This window comes from Chroicocephalus ridibundus, chromosome 3 (genome assembly GCF_963924245.1).
Source record: "Chroicocephalus ridibundus chromosome 3, bChrRid1.1, whole genome shotgun sequence".
Classification (NCBI taxonomy): domain Eukaryota; kingdom Metazoa; phylum Chordata; class Aves; order Charadriiformes; family Laridae; genus Chroicocephalus; species Chroicocephalus ridibundus.
The window spans coordinates 90,993,367-91,017,806 of record NC_086286.1 but is presented as its reverse complement, the minus strand read 5'-3'; the positions used below and the strand labels follow the sequence as shown (position 1 = coordinate 91,017,806).

General features: G+C 38.3%; 1 protein-coding gene across 1 annotated transcript in view; it reads right to left on the bottom strand.

Moving 5' to 3' along the window:
* The window catches only part of ME1 (malic enzyme 1), a 183,226-nt gene that overhangs the window by 81,745 nt on the left and 77,041 nt on the right, over positions 1 to 24,440 (bottom strand). The window contains exon 6 of the mRNA XM_063330091.1: positions 2,264 to 2,367. Within this exon, the coding sequence (XP_063186161.1) occupies positions 2,264 to 2,367 (104 nt within the window). The remainder of the gene's footprint in view (positions 1 to 2,263; positions 2,368 to 24,440) is intronic.

The following is a 24,440-nucleotide window of genomic DNA, read 5'->3' as shown; positions in this document are numbered from 1 at the left end:
CTGATTAGGCATTGCTAAATAAGAAAGCCTCTTCTCGAGTACCATGGCAGTAACTAACAATAACTACGACTAACCTAAAATGTAACAGACCAAACATGCATCTAAGATCGGCAAATCAAATACTCCCTCTGTGAAACAGCCAGCAGAAGGCTAAGAAAAGTGAAAAGAGGAAAAACGTAAGAGAAACTTTCACAAGGATAACTAGAACTTAACCAAAATATACAATTACCTGGATCACCACAATGGCTGGCAAGGGAAAGGAATACACAATAAAGCAAGTCATGACCTGCATCTTTAACAGTCAGACTCACCACACCAGAATCAGCTGCAAGTGGGGAGTCTGCCAGCAGCATGCTAAACACAAATTTGCATTTAGGAACATATGACATTGCTGAGCAAATGGACTTGATTTTGACTTAACTACATCACTTTTCCCTTCACCTTAGCAAAGGAGTATCATAATCAATATAGAGGTCACACTACAGCCAAAACAATTCACAAGTAAACCATGCAAAGTTTGAATTATAATTTGTAAATGCTCCACTTTAAACATGGAATAAATAACACCATTGTAGACCATGACAGATTTAGCTGAGAATAAAGTGATCTTTCAGAAGGTCAAGCAAACACAAATTGCTCAAAATTGCTCAAAATTATAGTTTTAAAAATGTTTAAATAAAAAGAGTGTGTCAACCAGACCTTCAAACATTATTGACATAATCTTCAGCTTGACTGTGATGATTTCCTTCTGTATAGAATCGAGGGCTTCGTTGCCCTTCTCTGGACCCGCTCCAGCACCTCAGTGTCTTTCCTCTAGTGAGGGGCCCAAAACTGGACACAGCACTCGAGGTGGGGCCTCACCAGTGCCGAGTACAGGGGGACAATCACTTCCCTGGTCCTGCTGGACACACTGTTCCTGATACACGCCAGGATGCTGTTGGCCGCCTTGGCCACCTGGGCACACTGCTGGCTCATATTCAGCTGTCAGTTGACCAACACCCCCAGGTCCTTTTCCACTGGGCAGCTCTCCAGCCGCTCTTCCCCAGGCCTGTAGCACTGCATGGGGTGGTTGTTACCCAAGTGCAGGACCTGTCAGTTGGCCTTGTTGAACCTCATACATGAAGAAATGCGGTTCATTTTAAAGAAAGGGTGAGTTAGGGAATGCATTAAAGAGACTCTCAAAACGTGGTCCACAGAACAATCTCTAAGGCTCTGAGCCTTCTGTTAGGAAGGTGAAAATGCATCGATTTTATCTGAAAGGGAATACTCAGAAGAGAAGCAAACGCGTTACAGGGTAGAGCCAAACCAGCAACTTCCATACAACGGAGTGTCAGCCAAATGGGTGTGAGGGGAAGACTACAGTAATACATGAAGGAATATGTGCTTCAGGCATAAAAATTAATCCTACCTACTTGCCCAAGTTTCTTTTGCACAGGAACCAGGGCAGGAAGAACAGAGGTGGTGCACATCCAGGTAAGGTCCCAACATGGAGTCAAAACACAGATGGGATACAAGCAAAGACTGAGGAGCTGGAAAGTATTTCCAGGTCCCACAGCTCGGCCCCTGCTTTGGGATGCAGATGCAGAAAACACATTCTGCTAAGGATCTTGGCAGTTGGGCTATTTTAGGTATGCACATTGAATGCAGGGCTAGAACTCCAAACATTTTAACAAACAAGGAAAATATGAGCCAATGTGTTATTTGACACGTGAGACAAACTATTTTATTCATCATGGTCTAATAATAAATTTAACTACTTTCTGTATAGGAAAAAAGAAGCCAGAGAAAAGAGCTGACTTGGTATAGATCCATACCATGACATTTAAAACCAAAACATTGAAAGCTTAGTCCTGCCATGGTTTTGGTGGGGCAGAGGCAGGGGTTGCCAAGTATGGTAGCTTCTTTCAGGCTGCTGACATCTCACATATGGAATCACAGACAGAGAAAATCACATAGGCACAGCACTAGGCATAGAAAATTATTAGGCAAATACTTAACAAACCAAATCTCGAAAAAGGAGTTTGAAAAACTGATTCTCTCATCTCAAGATGAGTTTTACCACTCCTGCAGTGAATTCATAAAACTGCAATATTAAAGGCAAGTATTTCAGGTAGTTATAAATTTGTAAAGTACTATGCGCAAAATAAAAATTATCAGAAACCTAACAACTCTGTCTTCCTTTCATAAGCTACTGACCTTTATTTCTCCCAGGATGAAGTTCACGGTGGAATTCACCAATGAATAGCACAGATAGATCACATACCTTGAAGTCACAGCTTCCATGAATTCATCAAGAAGATCATCATAGGCTTGGCCTCTGATTCTCTTGTGTCTCAGCCCAATATACAAAGGATCTTTCAGCAATGCCTGTTAAAAAAAAATGTTTTAACTATTACATGAGCAAGTTACACTAGTTCACTCTAAGCTAATAAGATGGGGACAACAATACAGTGTTTGAGGATTAACCCAAGCATATGAAGGACATATCAATTTATCCACTATATAAAGACTGAAGAAACGCAACAAAGAGATTAAAGAAACACCCTTTTGTATCAAGGAAAAGGGATACCCTGGTCTCAAAGGAAGTGTATTGTTTCCAAGTGAAAAAGTAAAAGTTTATTCTGGGAAGTCAGGTTTCAAACGTATCTTTTAAAGCTTTAGTTAGTACTTTTTTCTTTTCCCTTTACATCCTGACCGTGCTTTGACATTTTTAAAAAGCCATTTTCTTGACTTTTATCATCACGTTTCACACATCTCTCCCAGAGTCCGTCATTTCGACTGTGTTGACGAGCTGATATTCAGAAAATGTGCTACTTTCTAAAACTCAATATGCCAAAACATAACCAAGCCTTTGACCTTTTCCTTCCAAGCTACTAGAAGGTCTTGTTTTGGTCTGATTATTTCCAAATTATAACTTGGAAATTACTAAAGGTGTTCAAAGTGTTTTGCAACCACTTTTAATAATTCACTCCAGCTACAGCAATTCCCCAGTCTTCATATTTTCACTGTCTCTCCCAGGAACTTTCCTATAAAGACACTCTTTGCTATTATTTTTCACAAGCCTCTGAAAATGAATAAGCTAATTTCTCTGTTGTATCTAGTGTGCGATCCTCCCACACATGCCCAAGCAGCTTGCAGGATCGGTCAGGAGCTTGACTAAACATTTTTCATCCAAAAACAATCTGTAAAACCAACACAGTTGCAGAAAATTGTACACCAGCTTGTATTAGGAAAACAACATAAAGAAAAATACAGACCACCGCTCCTTCCAGGAGAGAGCCTTCAACATACAACACAAAGTAACAAGGCTGGAAAGCTTGTTCAGCCTGTTTCAGGCTGGGAATCAGAAATCTGATTTCTGTATTTTAGAAAAGTGCCTCGATTCCCTTCACAGCCTTTCTATGTTGTAGAAGTGAAAAATCCTTTGGGTCACAAGCCCCATTTGGAGACTGATTTGAATCAGCAAGAAACTTTAAAGCCTTTGGTGGTGTTCTGCCTCCCCCGGGAGTACCCTGATGCAGACCTACAGACAGGGCTGTTTGTCTCTCCCTCACTTTTCTCTCCACTTCCATAAAAAATTAAAGATATCAGATTAGAATGTTTAAAAAATCAATACAAAAATTCAGCAGGATTAAAAGCAGATTTTTCTAAAATTGTTGCTAAATTCGTCAGCATTTTGAAACAAACTATTTCTAATACATTACTTACAGATTTTCAGAATTTGTTAGTTCAACTGTTTGGAGAACAAATAAAGTTCAAAATTAAAATTACTTTGTAAATGAAAGTGAAGTCATTACATTGTAAGCATTTTATTTGTTCCCTTCAGCAATTCTGTGTAGCATTCATGTTTAATTAACATATTTTTTGGCTGAAATAATTTTACCTGTGTATTTACATTATTCTAGGTATTCTAGCAGCAAAATAAAAATCATAATTATGTACCTGTTCCAGATACTGCAGGAAAAACTGGCAAGAGTCAGGTACCTTCCAAAGTAATTTTCTCTTTTGTATGCTCTTCTTTTTTTTATATAATTGTTCCCAATTTTGTAGTCAAGAACTATTTCTGGAATTATTTTTTTTTTTCTGTTTTGAGTTTGCCTAGTTATTTAAAATGACCTCCGGAAAATCTGACAAGTCAAGGATAATTTTATTTCTCTGGGAGATAAATTCACGGGAATTGCAGATAAACTGTTTAGCAATGTGAAATCTTAAGACAAGTTTGGAAACCCCATGGGAGTTGCCTCATGCTTCCCACCAGACCAAGCACGTGAGGTTGGAAAGCAGAACTGGCAAGCGGCAGGAGCCTCCGTCAGGAGCATCGCGGTAGAACTCAGAAACAGTAATAACATTTCTAAAATCCCGCTACCGCAGCTGTCCATGCCAGCAGGCTTCTGCTACTCTGTGCCCTGTGCAAGCATATCGCACACTCCACGGTCCAATTCAGTGTAAGTAACCTATCCCCCTTCCAACTCCCATAACTCTTCTTCCCAAATTGATTTGCTCTTTTAATGTACTTCTGCAAGATTTTTATTTAAAAAAAAATCAGTCTGTGTTCTCATTTTGTAAAACAATGTCTGAAGTGAAAAAGATATGTATATTTATCTTTGGTCCCTTTATTTTTTAAATTCTGAAGACGTATTTCCAAAACCACTTGCAGCCAGACCGAGTCACACTGATTCCTTCAAGAAGCCAGCTTATGTTGGGCAGTGATTCTGTGAAAGTTCAAGAGAAATAGGCATTCACAGTTATGCTGTTTAAAAAGTGCTAAACAAGACACGGGTCTGCCTTGAAACGTAGGCTCTTATACTCCTTTTGTGACTTCTGCATCCTTAATGTCTTTGAGCATTTAAATCTATAGCCAACATTGAAACTCAGAACTCCAAAACAGCTCCATTTATAAGACCTCTATACGATTTTATTCACATATCTTTGATGCCAAAATTTAATGTGGAATATTTAAAACCATTAATACAATGTTTCTGGGGTACGTTTAAACTTCCAGCCTGGGAAGTCTCGCAAGCAGAGACAATTAATTCAGCAACACATCTCTGATGAAAAGCTTGGCCAGCTATATACCCAGAGTTCAAAATTCCTTTACAGCTCAGTGCATTCTGCTTCACAAACGTTACAGTTCGACAAGAAATAGCCCCAAAAAGTTCCTTTATAGTCCTGTTTGGAACAACGTATGAAGAAACCCAGGGCAGAGACAAAAGAATGAAACATTCAGCAAGTGAAAAGAACAGTGGTCATGTCTGAGCCCTGAGTGGCAAACCATTGTGGGACCGCTCCCTTTCCAAAGGGCGCTGAAGAATGAATAAGCTGCTTAAACACATTATCCCCTTATTCAGGTCAACACCATGCAAACCGGGTCCACGGTGGTTGTTTTTTTTAGAGGGTTCACACATCTTGAGAGATTAACATTTGCTATCGACTATTTCATGGCTTTCAAAACAGATTACCGAAAAAAAAGTTCCATCCTACAATTGAGTATGTCAAGCTGACATGATGATTAGGTACTTTTCCTCAATGACTTGGGTTTCTTTTGTTCCCCAGCTTGTTGTCAAAGCTTAAACTTTGTTTTGTTCTTTTGGAAATCGAATCTCCTTCAAAACATAACTCTGCTTTTCTCAGTTTAGTGGGTTTGTTACGCTTATTAAGTGGTACTGAAAAAGCTTATGATGGTTTATTTTTAGATACACTCGAAGGCTAAAAAAAAAGTTCTAAAACATTCAGGTTTAGCAACGTGGTTCATTCAAGCTTTAATAGAAATACGATTTTACAAGAATAAAGGGCTTAATTGAGGTTCTGGTACTGGAAATATCATGTAGATCTACTTAGAATTAGCTGTGTGAAATAACAAAGAGGTCTTTGAAGCACCACCTGAGTGTATTAAAACTGTAATGACCTTTGGGGTTTTAAAAAAAAGGCAAGCCATTTATACCATCTTACTTGTGCACACTTATAGTCAAGAGATCAGCAAACCATCAAAGTTCAAGCAAGGCTTGAGCTGTGCACCTGGCTCTAATTTAGCTACAAAAGCCAAACAGGCAAGAAACAGAAAATTGCACACTTATATATTTCATCAGTGGAGAGCAAACATGCTGAAATGTCATCTATTCTCAAACTTGGCACCGAGACGTTTCTTTGGAACAGATACATACTATAGTGAACAGCTTCATGGAAAACTAGAGGTGAAGAACTTCAAGACACTGAGCCTTTCCACTCACAAAGATGGCAGCAAAGAGTGTCCAGAACCTCTCAGTGCCACCAAGAAAGAGTTTGGTGTACAGTAATGCTTCAGAGCAGCAACTTCACCCATGGCATTAAAACGTCAAAACCCTCCAACAGTTACACAAGGATTTGCGTTAGAGCCACAGTTATACAGTTAAAGGAGAACTACATTTGTATGGGACATCAGAAGCTTTGGGACAAAGACATGCCACATGCCAGAAATGAAATACATTTCAGAGTATGATGGGTCTAACAGGGCACGCAGTTACCACGAAAACTGGGGGAATGTTGCTGCTTTTTCAAGTGCTAATATTTTCTTATATTAATACGCTGTAAATTCTTTCTGTAAACTTCTTGCCTCATTTTTCACAGGTTGGGGAGGGGCTGGTGAGCACAAGGGAATTTCTGTTCTCCAGGGAAGTCGGACATTTCAAACTTTTATTTTGTTCCACAAGATTGAAATTGCACTCGATGTGAGACTTTTTGCAATAAAAGAGTTAGGCAACTAGAAACGACATCAATGTTTTGGACTTAACTTCAGCTTCTATCAATACTAATTACCCAGTAATCAATCTGCATTCATTTAAATTTTTGGTTTGCAAGCAGTAACATCCTGAATCTCAATTTTCTGTCTTACAGCTGCAAAGTATTTTTTATGGCATTAGGAAGAATGTGTAAGATTTCAATTTATATTAGACTAGGAAGGCTTTTTTTTTTTTTCTTTGAATAAGCTTATTTTGAAGTCTGGAATACAGGATGATGCCTTAAAACATGTAACAGATTCTGTGTTTCCAAATGCTAACTGAATTTTGGATGTGCTGCATGCTGCAAGTAACACTGATGCTAATTGGGTTTGAGGGTATAGAATACTTTGCAAAAAGAAGTTTCACAATCAGAGAGCTAAAGATTTTTTTTTAAATTTTGCTTTCCTTGAACTACACTGGCCCCATGACATACTTACTAAGAAGACATCATGGTCCCTCCTATCTAAAGACTAGACCTTTGTCTAGCCTTTGCAAACTGCAAGGGGCCTCTTGCACAAGAAAAAAAAGGGGCCTTATCCTCTATTTCTCCTCAAAAGGAGGAGACCTCATCTTTGGGAGTCTCACTTAGCACTTTATCTGGACATCCCCAACAGACAGGTACTGGCATACGGAGCACCACCTCTCTTTGCACCTCAGTTTCCTCCAGGGGATCCCCCCTACTAGAGGATGTCACAAAAGATCCCAAAACAGGAGGCCAAAAAATGGGTATCACAGTGGGTCATTCTAGGTATAAATAAAGGAGGAAAAATGCCACATATTGGGCATGAGTTTAAAAAGTTGAGCCCAACTGTGCTGGACTTGCCAAACACAAGTGGCTGCCTAAGTACTTGAGAGACAAGGATATTGTGTATGCAGACAACAGCTGTACTATAATTAACATTTTTCCATTTGTAACCCTAAAAACATCACTGAAAACTGTTCATTGTCTGTCCAGACAAAATGCTAGGCCTGCGATAGTCAAGAATTTAAAAGATAATACATTCATAATGTTCCTTTGACATCAATCTTAAATAAAGTGCTTGAAGGGAAAAAATTTTGGGGGGAAAAAAAAAAAGCAAAGGTTAGTATGCATTTTTGAGACAGTTCAAAATAGAAATATTTATGAATACTCTGATGAAGCAATATCCTAATGTAACAGAAAAGAACCTACAGTATTTCAAAATTCTTCTTAAAATAATTTCAGATTGTGTTACAAAATGAGAGAATGTGTTCTCTTCCATATGTGCATAGTGATCCTATAGTTTTGCACCAGCTACACTAGATATTTTCAGTTATTTGTCCTTAAAGACAAGCTCAACTTATCTCATCCAACTTGTTCTTTCCTTTTGTAAGGTTGTTTATCTTTCAATTTGACCTTTGCATCCTTCGCTTGCCTTCCTCTCAGGAAGCTTACTCATTTCTTAACCTGATGAGGAATTACCAGTTGCAGCTTTGACTGTGCACTGAACTCTGTTGCTTATATTCCAGTTATTTCCCACGCATGCAGACAGCTTTACCCAGCTGAAAAATTGTCAGCGCCAGCAAACTTTAATTTAACAACAAAATAAAAATCACTCTAATGGGTGGAAAGAATGCTTCATGAAGGAAACTTGTAACACGCTATGAAGTTACCACAGCCTGTCCCCAAGCAAGAGACTGCACAAAGCCAGGCTGTGCCAAGGACATTCTGTGGGCTGCATCCGGCGCATGTATGCGGCACCAAATAAAGGCCCCAGTGTGCACGGGCTGTGTGCCGAGCAGGCGCCATCCCTCCGGCCCTCTCGCACGGCATGCTCCGCCTGCATCCCTGCTTCCCTTCTCATGGGTACCAAATGGGCTCTCCCAGGAAGTCAAACTCATTGCCTTGCTGTGGCGGTGCAACGATTCCCCATCCCTGGAACGTATACCGACCTAGGAGAAGTCAGGCATGAACTGCGAAAGATAAAGGACCAGAGCGTTACGGCAATCCCTTAAAGCGCCTGGCTCCTGCTTCCCCTGTCGCTTGGGACTATCACTCCCTGACAGCCTAGCACATCTGTACCTGGATTGTGCCCAAAGGGAGGTGATACCAGAACTCTCACATTTAGCAAGTTCTGGACTTGCACAACTGGTAGAAAGTTCGGAACATCCCATCATCCGAGTTGGGATGGAGTGGAAAAATACCTGATGAAAGTCCATTATCTTGGACCCTCTAAGTAGTGATTCTAACGAGACCCTTTGAGCTCTCCTGGATCGCAGAGGAGTGTGACCAGCACCTCCCCTGAGTCGGGATGCCACTCAGGCAAACGTCTTGAGGGTTGGAAGGCCAGGGGGAGTCAACTCCCCTCGAGTCTCAGTTATTGCCCACTGAGGAATGCTGATGCATTGTGAGTATTAACTCCAAACTCAAAGAGGGAAATTTTAACTATAGGCTATCCTCTCTTTCATCCACCTCTCTATATACACATTAGCTCTGAATGAGTGTGGGTGTTCTTATACTTCACTGGATCCAAATATTTGTCCATGCACGTGTAAAAGGGGCACCCGTTGTCTCTTTGGAGCCAGGTGTTGCGAAGGGACCTTTGGTCATAGCAGTTAAAAACTCGGGTGTAGGCATGTGTGCAACCCCTCAAGTGGTGTGTTTGTATGCTTATGCTCACATGTCTATGTATTGATTTAAGATATCTTCTAGTAAGTTGGTGGGAATCTTGCTGTCTTTGAATCTGCAATTAAGTCGCTGTTCAATTATTTTGTTAAATCATCTTGTAAATCCTTAAATTGGTTAATGATTTAAGTGTTGCTATAAACTTAACCTCTTGCAAGGTCCTGCACCTGGGTCACGGCAATCCCAAGCACAAATACAGGTTGGGCGGAGAATAGGTTGAGAGTAGCCCTGAGGAGAAAGACTTGGGGGTGCTGGTGGATGAGAAGCTCAGCATGAGCCGGCAACGTGCGCTCACAGCTCAGAAAGCCCACCTGGTCTAGTGGGAGGTGTCCCTACCCATGCAGGGGAGTTGGAAATAGATCATCTTTAAGGTCCCTTCCAACTCTAACCATTCTATGATTCAAGGATTTATTTCAAATCATTAAAAAATTTTGAATTTCTACTAAATCGTAACCGTGTCAGATATTTCCATCCATGACACTTGCATGAGCATGCAAAGCTAAAGACCATTCACCCCCTAAGGGTAACATTTACAAACATACATAAAATACAACAAACAGTGCAAGCTATGTGAGCCATGGTTAGCGAGGAAGCACCATGCGCAAAATCCAAAGAGAAAGAGTTGCTGCAGCAAGAGGCAAGATGCACCTGACTTTTCAAGAGGCAGTTGTGCTGTCTGCTCTTGGTGACGGACAGTGCATTGGTGTTTGTGTCCACGAGTCAGTCTGTGGAAGCAAGTGATAGGTGAAAAGCTCACGGGCTGTTGATGGTGCAGGGCTGGGTAGCAGTGTGGCCTTCTGGGTTGAGTCTGTTAGGTACACCTGAGTCCCCCTCTGAGCTTACCTCCAAAATACTGGAAATTATAAAATACTTTTCAGAAATCAAAAGTTTATCTCACGATTTTCAGGTGTAATTCAACATTTCCGAGCACTTGAAACTCACAATACCAGTTACAGCCAGGTACCCATCAATGATGGCTATGCCTAAGGAAATTCCTGTCTAGGCTGACTTTTCCATCCCCAACAACCTCGAATTCACAGGGACACCTGAACTTCTCTTCTGGACTTGCTCTAAAAATTACACATAACACGCACTATAGCTATGCTAACTGTATATTTTGCCATATTTCATATTGAATAGTAAAAATTAAATATTTTTAAAGGCATAATATATCACACATCAGAGGAACGATATCTTTTTTGGAGAAATTAGGCTTTTTTTCCACCTGCTCACCTTTCCAGTACACAGTATAAGAGATTCACATAAAAATGATTGAGCTTTGCTAGCAAATTTCCATTGCTATTAAAAAAAAAATCTTGTAGTAAAATTAATGGAGAATTGAGCAAAAACTGCTCTGAACACCTTGTTCTTTATGGCTGCTTGAAATTAGGAAAGACTTGGGAGTACAGCTCAACAGTGAAGCATACCCCAGACTACACCTTTGCTAGACAAGAGATAAAATGAAAAATAATGGTCTCTTACTGAAATTTAAGGGCCATTGGATCTCTTTGCAATGAGGGTGGTGAGACACTGGCACAGGTTGCCCAGAGAGGTGGTGGAGGCCCCATCCCTGGAGACATTCAAGGCCAGGCTGGATGAGGCTCTGAGCAACCTGATCTAGTTGAAGATGTCCCTGCTTACTGCAGGGGGGTTGGACTGGATTACCTTTCAAGGTCCCTTCCAACCCAACACATCCTATGATTCTATGAAAACAGCTTATGTTGACTCTTTCCAATCAGCTTCACTTCTAAAAACTATTAGAAACAAATATCATAGAACTACCATCTCTGAATTCGCAGCACAAGCTGTGCACTGTTCGTAAGGAGAGAAGCAGATATTTTTCTCTGGACTGGATTAGTTATTGTTTATGAAGGTACTGTAACTGAAGGAAAGGAAAAACCTGCCTTAAAAGCTAGCAAGTTAGTTTGTCAAGTTTTTTATTTTTCCAGTATGAAAAATAAGAGTTTTTCAGTTGTAAACAATTATGCCAACACCTTCTGTTAACTGAATGTTAAATTCAAAACCAAAATTCACAAAGTCCTTGTTTATAACACTAGAGTTCTTTTCCTAGTACCATGCTTGCATACCACCACCACACAGATGCATCAGGGCTTTTAAATCTACATTTACACCAACTAGCAGCTATAACAAGCAGGTCAGTGATTGCTACGGAGGGAAAGGGGAGCGGAAACAATTTCTAATCTTGGAATTTTCTTCATTTATACAAAAGAAAGATTATAGAGCGATCTGTTTTCAGTGTGACTTGTGCCAATCTGAAAATAATGGCATGCTTTGTACAAACAGGGCACTGTCCCTATGGGTGGAATACAGAGGCAGATGCATTCCATGGATGAGCACTATGTGGCAACAAGCAAGATATCTACAGTAACACACTTCAATAATTTCAGTTGTTCTTTACTGCAAAACTCCTAAAAAATTCTGACTTTACATCTCTCAACAGATGCCTGAACGTTTTGTACGGACAGCCAGCACAAAAACTCCCTGAAGTTTTTCTTTTATCCTTATTTATTGTTTGAAGGACTCTAGATAAATTTAAGCAAAGTTTACCAGCGGTTTTCTAACCCTTCTTCCTCCTCATCATCATCTGACTATCTAACCTGTCTTTTTCTCCACAGACAGAAACATGTGATTGTACATAAACAGTCACAGTGTTTAGTTCAATGCGTATTTTCTCTTTGTGCTACCAAGCTAAAAACTCTCCCAGTTCCTCAGCTTGACACTTATCTTTCAAAAGAGCTTTATAAATGAAGTAAGAGCAAAAACCCCTCAATCTCTCACGTAATAGGATAAAGTCAAGAGTGGCTGAAGGATGCCCTGGGCTGAGGAAGCCCTTATGAAAAGTCACTAGTTCCAGGCACCCATGAGAAAACTTCACTCTTGGCAATTCTGACAAGCCCTGAAAAGTGCAGTTTCCCACTAACAGAGCTCAGACAACAGCCTGCTCCTCTCCCGACAAATTTTTCTCTCTTCCTTAGACATAACACATTAGTCCCACTGAATACTGCTTTCTGCCTCTTCCTCGGGAGCTTACAAATGATTTTGCAACAAAAGACCATCACCGCAATGTCTAAGGTGGTACTGCCCCACTAATTCAGGACGGCACGCATCATATGATCTGCTGCCAGAACCGTATCTAGCAGAGTTAGGAAGGAGATCAGAATTCATCGTGTATTTTAAGAAAAATAAAATAAACAGCAAGATATATACTCTGCATTATGTTTAACAGTCTCAGAGAACTCTCCTGATGTCAACATCTGTCTGCAGGGATAGGGACAGTGCCAATTCCACAAATGCCTGTAATTTGAGTTGGAACTTGGAAGACGCTCAGAACCATGGTTTTGGAGCAACATTTCATCAGACACAATTTTAGGATGCATAACTCTTTTATACAGTAAAACTGAAAACAAATGGTTGTCTGCATGCCAGTGGCATTTCTTGAAAAACTTAATCATTTGCCTATTGAGACAACAATAGTCCTGAAGAATCCAACATCGTTCAGGACTTCAGCAGATTATGCTGCATGCAATCATTAATATTTTAACATACAAATAATAATCAGAAAACAAAGAAATCTGAGAATTCTCTTGTATTTTATTCATATAATTTTCAGACGACCTAACAAGATATCTCCTAAACGCTCTGACATCTATTTTCTAGAAAAGCTTTTACTGAATCCCAGAAAAGGCTCAGACTGACCCTTAAGCTCTCTACACAACTGACTTTCAACAGCTCCCATACAGTTAACAACTGTCATTTCTTCTTTATGAACCCCAGCAGCTACACGGCTAAAATCTCAATCTGCATATCCTGCCACACATCAAGAAACGTTTAACAATACCTGCGATGCTACATTTTGAAATATAGCTGATGGATAACAGGAACTGGAAGCTACAGAAATGTATCACAACCAAACTTTCAAAGTTTATTGCTCTCAAAAACTTGAGGGAGGACCTGCTGGACCCTACTTAAGGGTCCAGCAGTAAGTGCTTATAATAAATCACAGAAGGTGGCCTAACAATAATATTTAAGAAAGGCCAAAATAGTACCTGTGGTAGCCTACACCCCAGTGAAACTTTTTATACAAGCTGGAGATATGTTTCTTTTCTTTTTTTCCTGCAAAGTTACCAGGAGTGTAGCTATTTTAATAAATTCTCTTATTCAGCTTAATCAAGAGAGTATGACAAGATATAGCTCTTTGGGGTGGCTCAAACACTTAGAATACATCAAACTTTCCTACACCATTTTTGCAAAGCAACAAACACACATCACTCCCTTTATTTTCATTGACTTACATTTCCAAATTTTGTTCAGGACAGGAAGCTGGAATGTCTGAATGCAAGGAGTCATCCAGCTTTCAAAACCACACAAAAAAATGAAAAAAATAAAAAAATCAAATGACAAACCACCACCACCAAACGAATCAGAAAAAAGCAAAGACTTATTCTTTTGAAGATGACATCAGTAAAGTTCTGCTATTAAGTAATAATATTCAGGAGAATGCAATCTTAATATTTTTCCTTCATCTGGTAATCAACAAAGATAACATAAAAAAAAGTTTTAAAGATCTCATTTTCACTGATCTTTAATATTCTATTAATAATGAGGATTTTGCTAATATTGTATCAGCTTGCATTTTGACAGCATAAAAAGTGTCTTGAGTCCATCACAGTTAATTGAACAGAATTTTAACATACCAACAGACCCACCATTTACAAAACTGAAAATCTTGTTCTGTTATCAGTACATCTCATTCCTATATCAACAGTTTTGATAGTTTGTTTTGATTTTATTTTTTTTTCATTCACATGTAACTATAAATCTCCATCATTTGTTGTTATTCTTCTCAGTTATATTAAATTTATGTCTATTTATTCTTCTCAGTTATATTAAATTTATGTCTATTTATTTCATTTAATTCCATAAGCTACTCCCACATGGTCCTTCATCAAAATATCTCTGACCCTGACATCCCTGTCTCCTGGGCTGTCACTCAGCCATTTTCTTTACTGGACCCAAATGGGTTGGGCCTCTTCCTACATAAACAATCACAACAATGTCCCTTTGACTGACTGGCAATTATTAAACACGTCTAGTGACATTATTTCGGTGCTGGCATCTCAGCTGTTGACTATATATCTGTCCTAGTGCCACGAGGGAAAAGCAGTTCTGTGCACAAAGCAGACCTGCTAGTGCTAGGTCAACATTTGTAAGAGCATCTTTACTGTCAATAGGCGACACATTTTGTCCCAGACACTAGGCCAACTTCTGTGGAGGCACAAATGATGCATCTTATCCCACCTTTTGTGATAATAGCTGTATTTATGGCTCGTTTCCTCTCCCGTCTTCTCCATTGCCTGTCAAATTGCTGAGGAGGCAGATAGCTAGCAGTTACTATTTCAGAAAAAATGGAAGCCAACCAAAACAAACACTATCTGTTACTGCCTTCTGAGTACGAAAAGTAGGAAATGTCTAACGTATCTTGAAATAAAGTCTGCCATCAGTTTGGTCTATGGATATTCATGCACGCAATCCAAAATAACCATTTCCAGATATTAATTTCTGCTGCCTTTTATAGATCCCCTTGTGCTGAAAAGTAAAGTAAGAAATGAAATGGACTGACAAAATTGCCAGTAACATCAGTACACAGCTCGTTCTTTCTAATGTCAGCTGAAACTGAGACTTAAATCCCGTGTCACCATTTATGTTCTTTCTGCTAAAGCCCTCCTCTCTTTAACTTCTTGGGTCTTAATAACCATTGCCGATCTGCTGTTTGGTAAACGTGAAAATCTGAAGCACCACTTGGCTTCACCACATTTTCCATGGTCTAATGAAATAGAATATTTCACAAAAGAAATACTCATAAATAGCATATTTCATAAAAAATAAATGAGCAGTCTCAGAGAAAGAATACCATATATTCCTAGCCAAAATTGCAAAGTTTAAAGGATAACAATGGATCAAAAGTAACAAACAATTGCTGAGGTCTTCTCACGCACTAAGCAGTAGAATGGCATTTCTCAAAGACACAAAGAGTTTGTTTAATAAGAGGCTGACATAAGTTCAAAAACAAGTTTTAGTCTCTGTAGAAGCCTCCGGAGCCACACAGCAACAACAAAGGCAAGTAAAGTGCAAACTGAGTATGAATTCATGACACCCAACTTAAGAACCTATACTGTATATTTCAATATCTAAGCTAGTCTAAGCTCTTTTTATAATCAACTAACAAAAAAAAAGATAGTTTTAAAACACACTTCATCTGACAAATTTGAGACAGCTGCTCTACATGAAGAGCATCTGCTCCTCTTCATAAAATTAGCCTGGGATGACTAGCTCAGGTTCAGATGACCCTCAAGCTCCGTGTTCCTTTCTGTCATTCTAAACTTACCGAGTTCCGTGATGGGACCCCAGATTCTCAAGACTAAAAATTCAAACACAAGTTTATAATTGTCCATTCTATTGGACCTTAAGATAAAAGAGAACAGGTAAAAAATATTGCAGCCTATGTGGGTACTCTAGAAGAGTCTAGATTTGTGTTTAGTACACAGGCAACATAGAAAGGCTGGATGATTACAAGAATATTGCAAACACTAATCTCTAGTATTTTATGGAAAGTGTAAGAGGACGTCAAGCAAAGGCAATATAGGATGATGGTGGATGTAAATCTGCTAGGGCAAAAGGAGGCGAGCATTATAGTAGTAGTAAAGTAAAGACAGAGTGTCTTTCTACTATTATAATAAAGAACAAAGCCCATTACAAGTGAATGCAGCATTAAACAAAATGCTGATAGTGTACATATTATGAAACTGAGAAAAATATTTAAAGAGAATAAATTTTAAAATGCCAAGCCCATTTATATTTGAGTTTTGTTACTAAAACTGCTGTTACTCATAGCTGCTGAGCTATGTCTAAGAAAATATGAGAAAAGCATCTAAATGAAAACAAGGGAGATGATGTAATACATTCCCCTGGGAACACCACGGTAAAGAATAGCAAATGATCTTCTTCATTTGCAAATAAGTCAAAACAGTTAACAGCTCTAAATATGGTGGGAAATGCTTTTCCCCTTTGTACACAATTATTTCATAAGAGGGGTAGGCAGTGTTTTGTATTTGAGCTCTCTTAATACATGATTTGTAGAACGCTTCCCTTAGGAAGCACGAGAGATTTATATACAGACTTCCACTGAAGGTTTAATACAACCAAAGAAATATATAGTAAGGCTGAAGATACAGAAGAAATAGTAATTAAAAAAAATAAATTGCAGAAGACTATGGACAAAACAGGAGACAAACTCAAAGATTCTTCAAAAGGCAGTCTTTGAAAGACTTAAACACACTGGAAACCTCAGTATCTTGAGTAAATTTAGACTCCCAAGATTCTCTCCCTGGAACCCCATCTCAACATGCCACACTGCAGACACTTCAGGCACGGGGTTTAGGCCATAGAGGGTAAAAAACCTTCCTGACAAAAGCCACATGCAGTTTTGTGGATATACTTGGAAGTATAAATTAGGAAACGTATTATTTAAGTATTCAGTAAAAAATTAACATTTTGATTCTTAGATTTTTAATTGCAGAAGAGAATTCTGAAATGTAGCGACATCCACTATTAAAACCAATAAAAATAATACTGTAAAACACACCATCAGCAAATTACTTTCTGATTTCTTGTAAGAAAATCATGATGCAAGAGGTCTCTCTGAATATTACTGAACTGTATTTTTAAGGCTACCTAACATTAACTGCTAACATCGGTTTCCTTGGCATTCGCTCAAAGCTGAGGTCCATCTCAGCAGGACTTTGAGCACTTACTGGCTCAAGGAGAAAAGCCAATAGTGAAGAATGAGCCATTTTCCTTTCCTAAGACTAAAGACAGCAACTGCTTGGCTAGTAAGCTTTTATGTCCTTTCCTCTTTTCCTTTCTTCCAGTAATTATCTGTTACTCTCCATGAGCACTGTTTGATGCATCTTGTGAGTGAGCATGCCTGCACACGTCACATTGGATGTATTTGGGAAAAAAACACAGTCTGTGAAAACTGATTACAGCTCTCAGAATAAATCTGGACAGAAGGTAAAGAAACATATGGAGAAGAAAAAGCACAGACAAAAGTCAGATGCAAGCTACCATGCAGACTGACACATTTAACAAGATTAAAAACGGAAACAGGGTTTCCAAGTAAAACACAGTATTCCAAACTATAGAATATTCTGTGCAATAAAGGCCTCCGTATCCAGTAACAGTTTACCATTTCTGTTGATGACAGGGCCCTGTGAAAATATGGAATTTTCTAACACCCCAGAAATATTAACTCTATGTATGATGTAATGGCCATATCTGTGTGTGCACAAATAATTCCACATAAATTAATACTAAGTCTGAATACGCACCTATGGTTAGATTGAGATGGGAATAACCAGTATTTACTATGATTATTGAAATGAAAATAAATAAATACAGCAGAATTCTATATTACTTCATTCCTCCTCTCATTGCATTATAAACAGCAAGTTACTCAAGAAATAGTACCTAACCTTGTGTACTATAATATAATGGGACCAAATATTATAAATAGTTTGACTGAGGCCTGATTAGAGAGACCTTTGGAGACTCTTATTATTTTTATTCGTTATTTCTAATAATGATAATGTCTGTACTAGAATAAAAAAACCTGATACATCAAAATTCAAGTTTAATTTTTTTCCACAAGATTCAGAAAAGCACATAAAAAATTGCAATTCCTTCCACATCTGTATTGTTGAAATAAAGCAAAGAAAACTCCATACATGCCAGAAAACACAGAAAAAGAACTCTTAATATGCTACAGAAGATGACCTCGGTAAGTATTCACCTAACCATACCTTTCACTACCATGAAAAGATTTTCAATATTAACACAAAATCACAGAATGGGAGGGGCTGGAAGGGACCTCTGGAGATCACCTAGTCCAACCCCCCTGCCAGAGCAGGGTGACCCAGAGCAGGTTGCACAGGAACACGTCCAGGCGGGTTTTGAATGTCTCCAGAGTTGGAGACTCCACCACCTCTCTGGGCAGCCTGTTCCAGTGCTCTGCCACCCTCAAAGGAAAGAATTTCCTCCTCATGTTGAGATGAAACTTCCTATGCTCAAGTTTGTGCCCATTACCTCTTGTCCTGTCTAATACTAACTTCACCAATACTCAACAGAAATGTCACACAGCCCTACTTATTCACTGGAAATGAGGTAACATTCTGACATTCTAATGGATATTTGCATGTTTGTTTTTTTTTCTTTACTTCAGTTGACAGCAAATCATGTATTTTGAAATATTAAATTTCCAAATAAAATCTGTGGGAAAACTGTAATTGCTGTTAAATATGCCTATGCCTCCACTTGCTCGCTATAGTAATGCGTACGTAAGGCTCTGTGCCAGTGCACGCATCCCAGGGTGTACCTCACCAGCTCAGCAACACGGGGGCTACAAAGCTTTGTAGGAAACACAATCGGGTGGAAACTCCTAATCCACAGAGAAAAAATACTGAGGCATGAGACATGCAAACAAAATGTTGGAATCGGCTTTAAGATTTAAATGATAATCCCCCTCCACCTAAAGTAAAACCCCAAACCAGTCTATCATGCTATTTGTCAGTGGTTTTAGAACATCCCATGGATGTGAACCCTTGGAGTACAGGAGGTTTGGGCTCAATGTTGTAGTGGATTGTAACAGAGGGAACATATTTGACATATTACTCTATGGAAAAAATAAAGTTTATCGTACCCTGTGAAGTACTCACCTCATGTCTACAACAAACAGAATACTGTTCAGGCTATGAAAATATTAATGAGATAAAAACAGCAGTGACAACATGTTGCTTACAAAGGTCAACATGAAATCATAAATACACATGAAGAAAATACAAAAATTATGGTATGTATAAAAGCCCAAAGAAGACCTGAGAGACATTCGCGTTTGTCAATTATATGCTTCTAATGTGCAACGGATAAAGCACTAATATCTAGCTAAAACTCCTCTTTAATAATAAAAATAAAATAAAAACCCCTCTGTAATAATAAAAATTCCACTCTATTTGAATATTTAAATATAATACAGGTGTTTTCTTCAGTTTTTCATTAACTACCTTTTCCAGTATGTATACTTCGTGACTGCATGAATAACTATGTCCTTCACTGAATATGCTACCTAAAAACTATTACACAGAATCTGGAGCATTTTTGGCAGCAATTGAATTTTTATATTAAAACCTAGATGATAAATAGTAAATATTTTTGTTACCATGTTATGCTCATTTTAAAATAATTGTATATTCAATAGCATTTATAAAAGCCCGTGCAAACTATCCTCTCGTTCTAATAAAATTTAACAGTTTTGATCAATATCAAAATTTTTATCAAGTCTAAGAGTAGACTTGTCAAGCTATTGCTTTGGATATACAATAAACCACAAGATCACATACAAAACCCCTTACTTTTCAATTTATTTCAAGTTTCCCTTGAAGCAAGCTTATTTAATATAATTTCTTGTCTGTGGCCTAAAGCCTGTAGTTTAATTTTCTCTTCCTCATCTGTTTTATTACTTTCTATGTGCTCTACTGACAATCCATCCTGGCGAGCTTACAGCACTCAATACCTGAGAAATAGAAAGCTAGGAATTTGCTGAACAGATTAATGTAAAATAATGTTTTTGGACAGAAAAAGTGAGCTACAACTTAGTCAAAAGACTGAGTTCGACATGCGTCAATAACAAATCAGCAGCATATGGCAGAAACATATTCAAATGATAAATCTAGATGGATTATTACACTTACAAATTCTCAACACGTCTGAGTTAAAATACTGAGTCAAAATAACTTTTGAAACTTCCAAGTTGTGAATGTATACCAGACATATTGTAACTATTCACTAAAAGAACATGAAGGAGAAAGAAAAGGAAAGCTGTCTAAAAAAATACTGAAAAAATCAGCTGTCGGATACTTGTGATCCACTCAAGCATGTCACCCAACGGCCCCTGCCCTGAGGGGAAACGGTGGCTCTCATAAGTACCATCCTTTCCTCAGCTCATTCTATAGGTTTGCAAGTGTAATACAGATGTTGGCACGGTTTCAGCTGTCCCTGTTGATTAAATAAAGCATGTTTAGGAGAGATGGGTGATGCCATATTTATTTTAGAGGTGGAGTCTTCTGAAACACACTGGAAAGATGACTCTAAAACCCCCTAGTTTTAGAAGACACATGAATAAAAACAGACTGTAATTGTCCATTTCCTCCTCTAACATATTCAGTCCACTCCAAATAAGTGAATAGATTTAAAAGGAGACTACCAATTTCCTCAAATTAAAAAAATGTGGGGTTTTTTTCTTTTGCACAATGGGCTAGACAGAACTGTAATTCAGAAATGACTTTACTTTTCAGTACTTCTGAACACTTAAGAGAAAAGAATAAATGACTCATGAGATCATTGACTCTAGGAAAAGTAATATCCTACCAAAATATTTTCTTGCCAACAGGAAGTATGAAAAGACAAGGAAAAAGGAATATTCATGTATTTTCTCCCTTGTTCAAGTGCTGGCAGTGTACTATCAGGGAAGATTTATCAGCAAGATCTAAGGGGAAAAAAAAAAAATTCCTCTTGTAAATTTGAACTTAATTTGAGAAGGAGAGTGCAATCATCCACTACCAGAATGGCACAGACAGGCAGTAGCCAAATGATTAAAAAAAAAAAAAAAAAAACCAAAACACAGAAGATTTACTCCATCAATAGTTTTCAAAATTTTCACGCCCAGAATTCAGCACCATAGGGACACAACATTACCTTTGAGCATCTTCCCTGGGCTGACTGTTTTGTGGAACATGGAAAAAAGGCTCTCTCGCTCAACGCGGTTAACTTGGTCAGTGACATTTTAACATAGCTAAATGAAAAGCTGTGTATCTAGAAACATCCTGTTTTGATCACCCATAGTATCATTTGTATTTCAGAAGTACTCAAAACCACTAGGAAACACATTGGAGAATATAAACTAGAAACGAGATTCCCATCTATGCACCAGATACAAAAACAGATCCTTTTTATATAGACAGGAGCAATCTCTATCCATGGAGTTCAGGAAATGCTACAACTATTTTACAGTAAAACTATCAGTGAAATGTTGTCTCCAGTTCTAACAATCATCATTCAAGGGGAAAGCATTCCATAATAGATTTACTACACAAACAGCTGTGTAAAAGTGCCACTTACCTACATATAAATGCCAATTTTGACCATCTTTTATTTAGAAATCCCTACAGCTGTACACAATTTACATTATTTGTTTGATACGTTTATATCTTTAGATTAATAAGATATAAAATTACAGGTTTCCTCTATACTCAGCTTTCTTCTGCCCAGGTTTCTATTTTGGTTGGAATATGAATAATAAAAGCAGGTTTGTTTCTGCTTTCTCAATGGTTTCCATTTGCAGATTCATAGGTAGATATTTTTCAGGAACATGAATCTCAGAAGGCTGGTACCTGTTCTTATGACAGTTGGAAGTAATTTGGGGAAATGCAGAAAGCTAACTAGCACAAGTTGAAGAACTGAGCTTGAATTCGCACCTCGTTTTTTCTGGATTCAGTCTTCCACCACAAATGCCTCTCATTCCTCCTGAACAGTCAGAACTGCCAGCCCAGCCATGCTCATTGACCTATTTAGGACAACTGTGAAAACTGCCACATTCCTCCATTTAAATATTTGTAGGAAGTTAAGGGAAAAATATTCCAAAGCAAGCATGCAGGAAATAACTTGAAAGAGCAGGCCCACAAGTCCCTTAAGTGTGGCAGATGAAGGAGTAGCTGCCCTAGAAGCTGCCCTGCGTGTGCCTCTCTCTTGCGCACTGTTCAGTACTTAAACATCTGTATTTGACAGTTACATGAATAAAGAACGGCTTCAGAAACACAACTGCAAAAAATGAATTGACTGTCATGATTCCTGTGTACATGAATGGCACATATATATGACCAGCCAGCTATTTAACTGTGTCTTCCCAGTGCAAGAGGTTTGCGTGCCCAGCTTCTTTGAAGCCATCACAGCTGCAGTTGGAGTGCCTTCTGACACCTGAGCAGTCCTGATGGCTGGCACGTGGCCATTGTCCCAGCTCTCAAAGAACAGGCTCCAGGACACCAAGTTTCTAGCCTTCTGCTAGAAACTGCCTACCTAAAAAGTTGTTCCAATACCAGCTGTCTTGGCTTTTCCACATTGTACGAAAGTACTGTTTAAAAGAGTTGAACGCTTTCTACCTAAGCTGAAATTTATGGTCAATATATGGTCAATTTTATATTTAAATGTTAACACACAATTAATCTCTCCAAAGCTCCCAAAACTGGCCATTGCCAGTATTGAATTTACACACGCCACCAGTCCAGGATTGCTCTGGCAGCCCTGAACTTGTCAGAGCTTCTCTTGTAAGGTACCAGATAAACACAGTTCTCATTCCTCTGTTATGCATCCATTATTAAATTAAGATTTTTATGGTCAGAAGAAACCCTTTCACCACCGATTTGACTTCTACATAACACAAGCCATCAGTCTTGGTACATTTCATTCCTGCTCTGGCTGCGTAATAGTACTTTACCTAAACCCTGTCTCTTCTATGGCCCTTGGACACTAAAAATATTGCCTCCAAGTCATTGATAAAGATATTAAACATTGCAGAGCTGAAAGAAAACCCCTGAAATACCATAAAACCACAACTATTTTGTTATTCCTCACAGAAACTTCTGTTTTAAATCGCATTTTCTCTAGTAACACAGGAGGCCTGCTTTGTTTTTTCATTGGTCCAGCTTCTTATAAGGAACAGTATGAATTCAAATGTATTACTGAAGGTAAAAAATAAGAGTCAACCAAGAATCTGTAAACTCACTTTAACATTAGATTAAGATTGTTTTTAATAAGCCCATGCTCATCAGTAAGAGTTATTTTTCCCTCATTTCTTGGTTAGTGAAATTTTCTCATTTTACTCAATTCTTTATCTAAGGTTACAGCAACCAGGACCATTGTAGTTTAAATAGGAGCTTTAATTTTAATGCAATCTTCCTGAACTTCTCATTTTATCCCAGATATAATTAAAAATTCTTCCCCACTCAGTTCAGCATGGTCCAGAAACCTTTTACCAGAGTTTTTTTTCAAAGAACTAGCCAAAGCTTATTTGGACATTCCAATTTAAGGATCTTGACAAATTTTTAAAGCTTTTGTTTAACATATTCATTTGCTGTTAATAAAATGGAAAATAAGACTTCTCTCCAAGACACATAAAACTGACATTTTAAAAATATCTACCACATTTATACTGACAATCTAATACTTCCACCAGTACCACCATTAAGGTAAAGCATGAGGAACAGCAGAAAATCTCATTCTTACTGTTCATAATTAATATGGATTAAATTTCTTTTCTTTAGTGTCTTTTGCTTTTTTATTGCCTAAAAACCCAGTTTTTGAACTTCGTTTCTATTATTGGGTCTTGCCGTTTGCTGTTTGGGTTTTTTTAACTGCCAGTTTTCACATCCCTGTAAGTCAGGCTGATTTTTACCCAAGAGGCTTACCTCAATATTGTTTATTTTGTGAGAGTTTAATAAGATGTTTTAAGTAACGAACAATCATTATTGGCATTTTAATGTTTAAACGTTTTCCCTTGATTCAGCTTGATTATTTCTGTCATCTTTAAACCATCCCACTTACAGTGCTAAGCACCTGTGTTTCAGGTAGGTCTCCATTAAAGTTGTAGTTGCTTGTACCTTGACAATTATTCATTTTCTCTTCTGCAATCTGTTTCTTCAACCATTTCAAAGTGATTAACATACACCTCTATAACATTAAATGAATGCCCAGAATCCGGAGACCACATCACCTCAGGATTTCCAACAACATTTCCATGTCTGTATTGAGACTGATGCCTGAATATGTTTTGCTTGGATTGAAATCCCACCTGAGAAGCACCGTCCTCACACCTGAAAAATACATGCCTACAGGGTAAGGGACAACTTTTAGTGAGA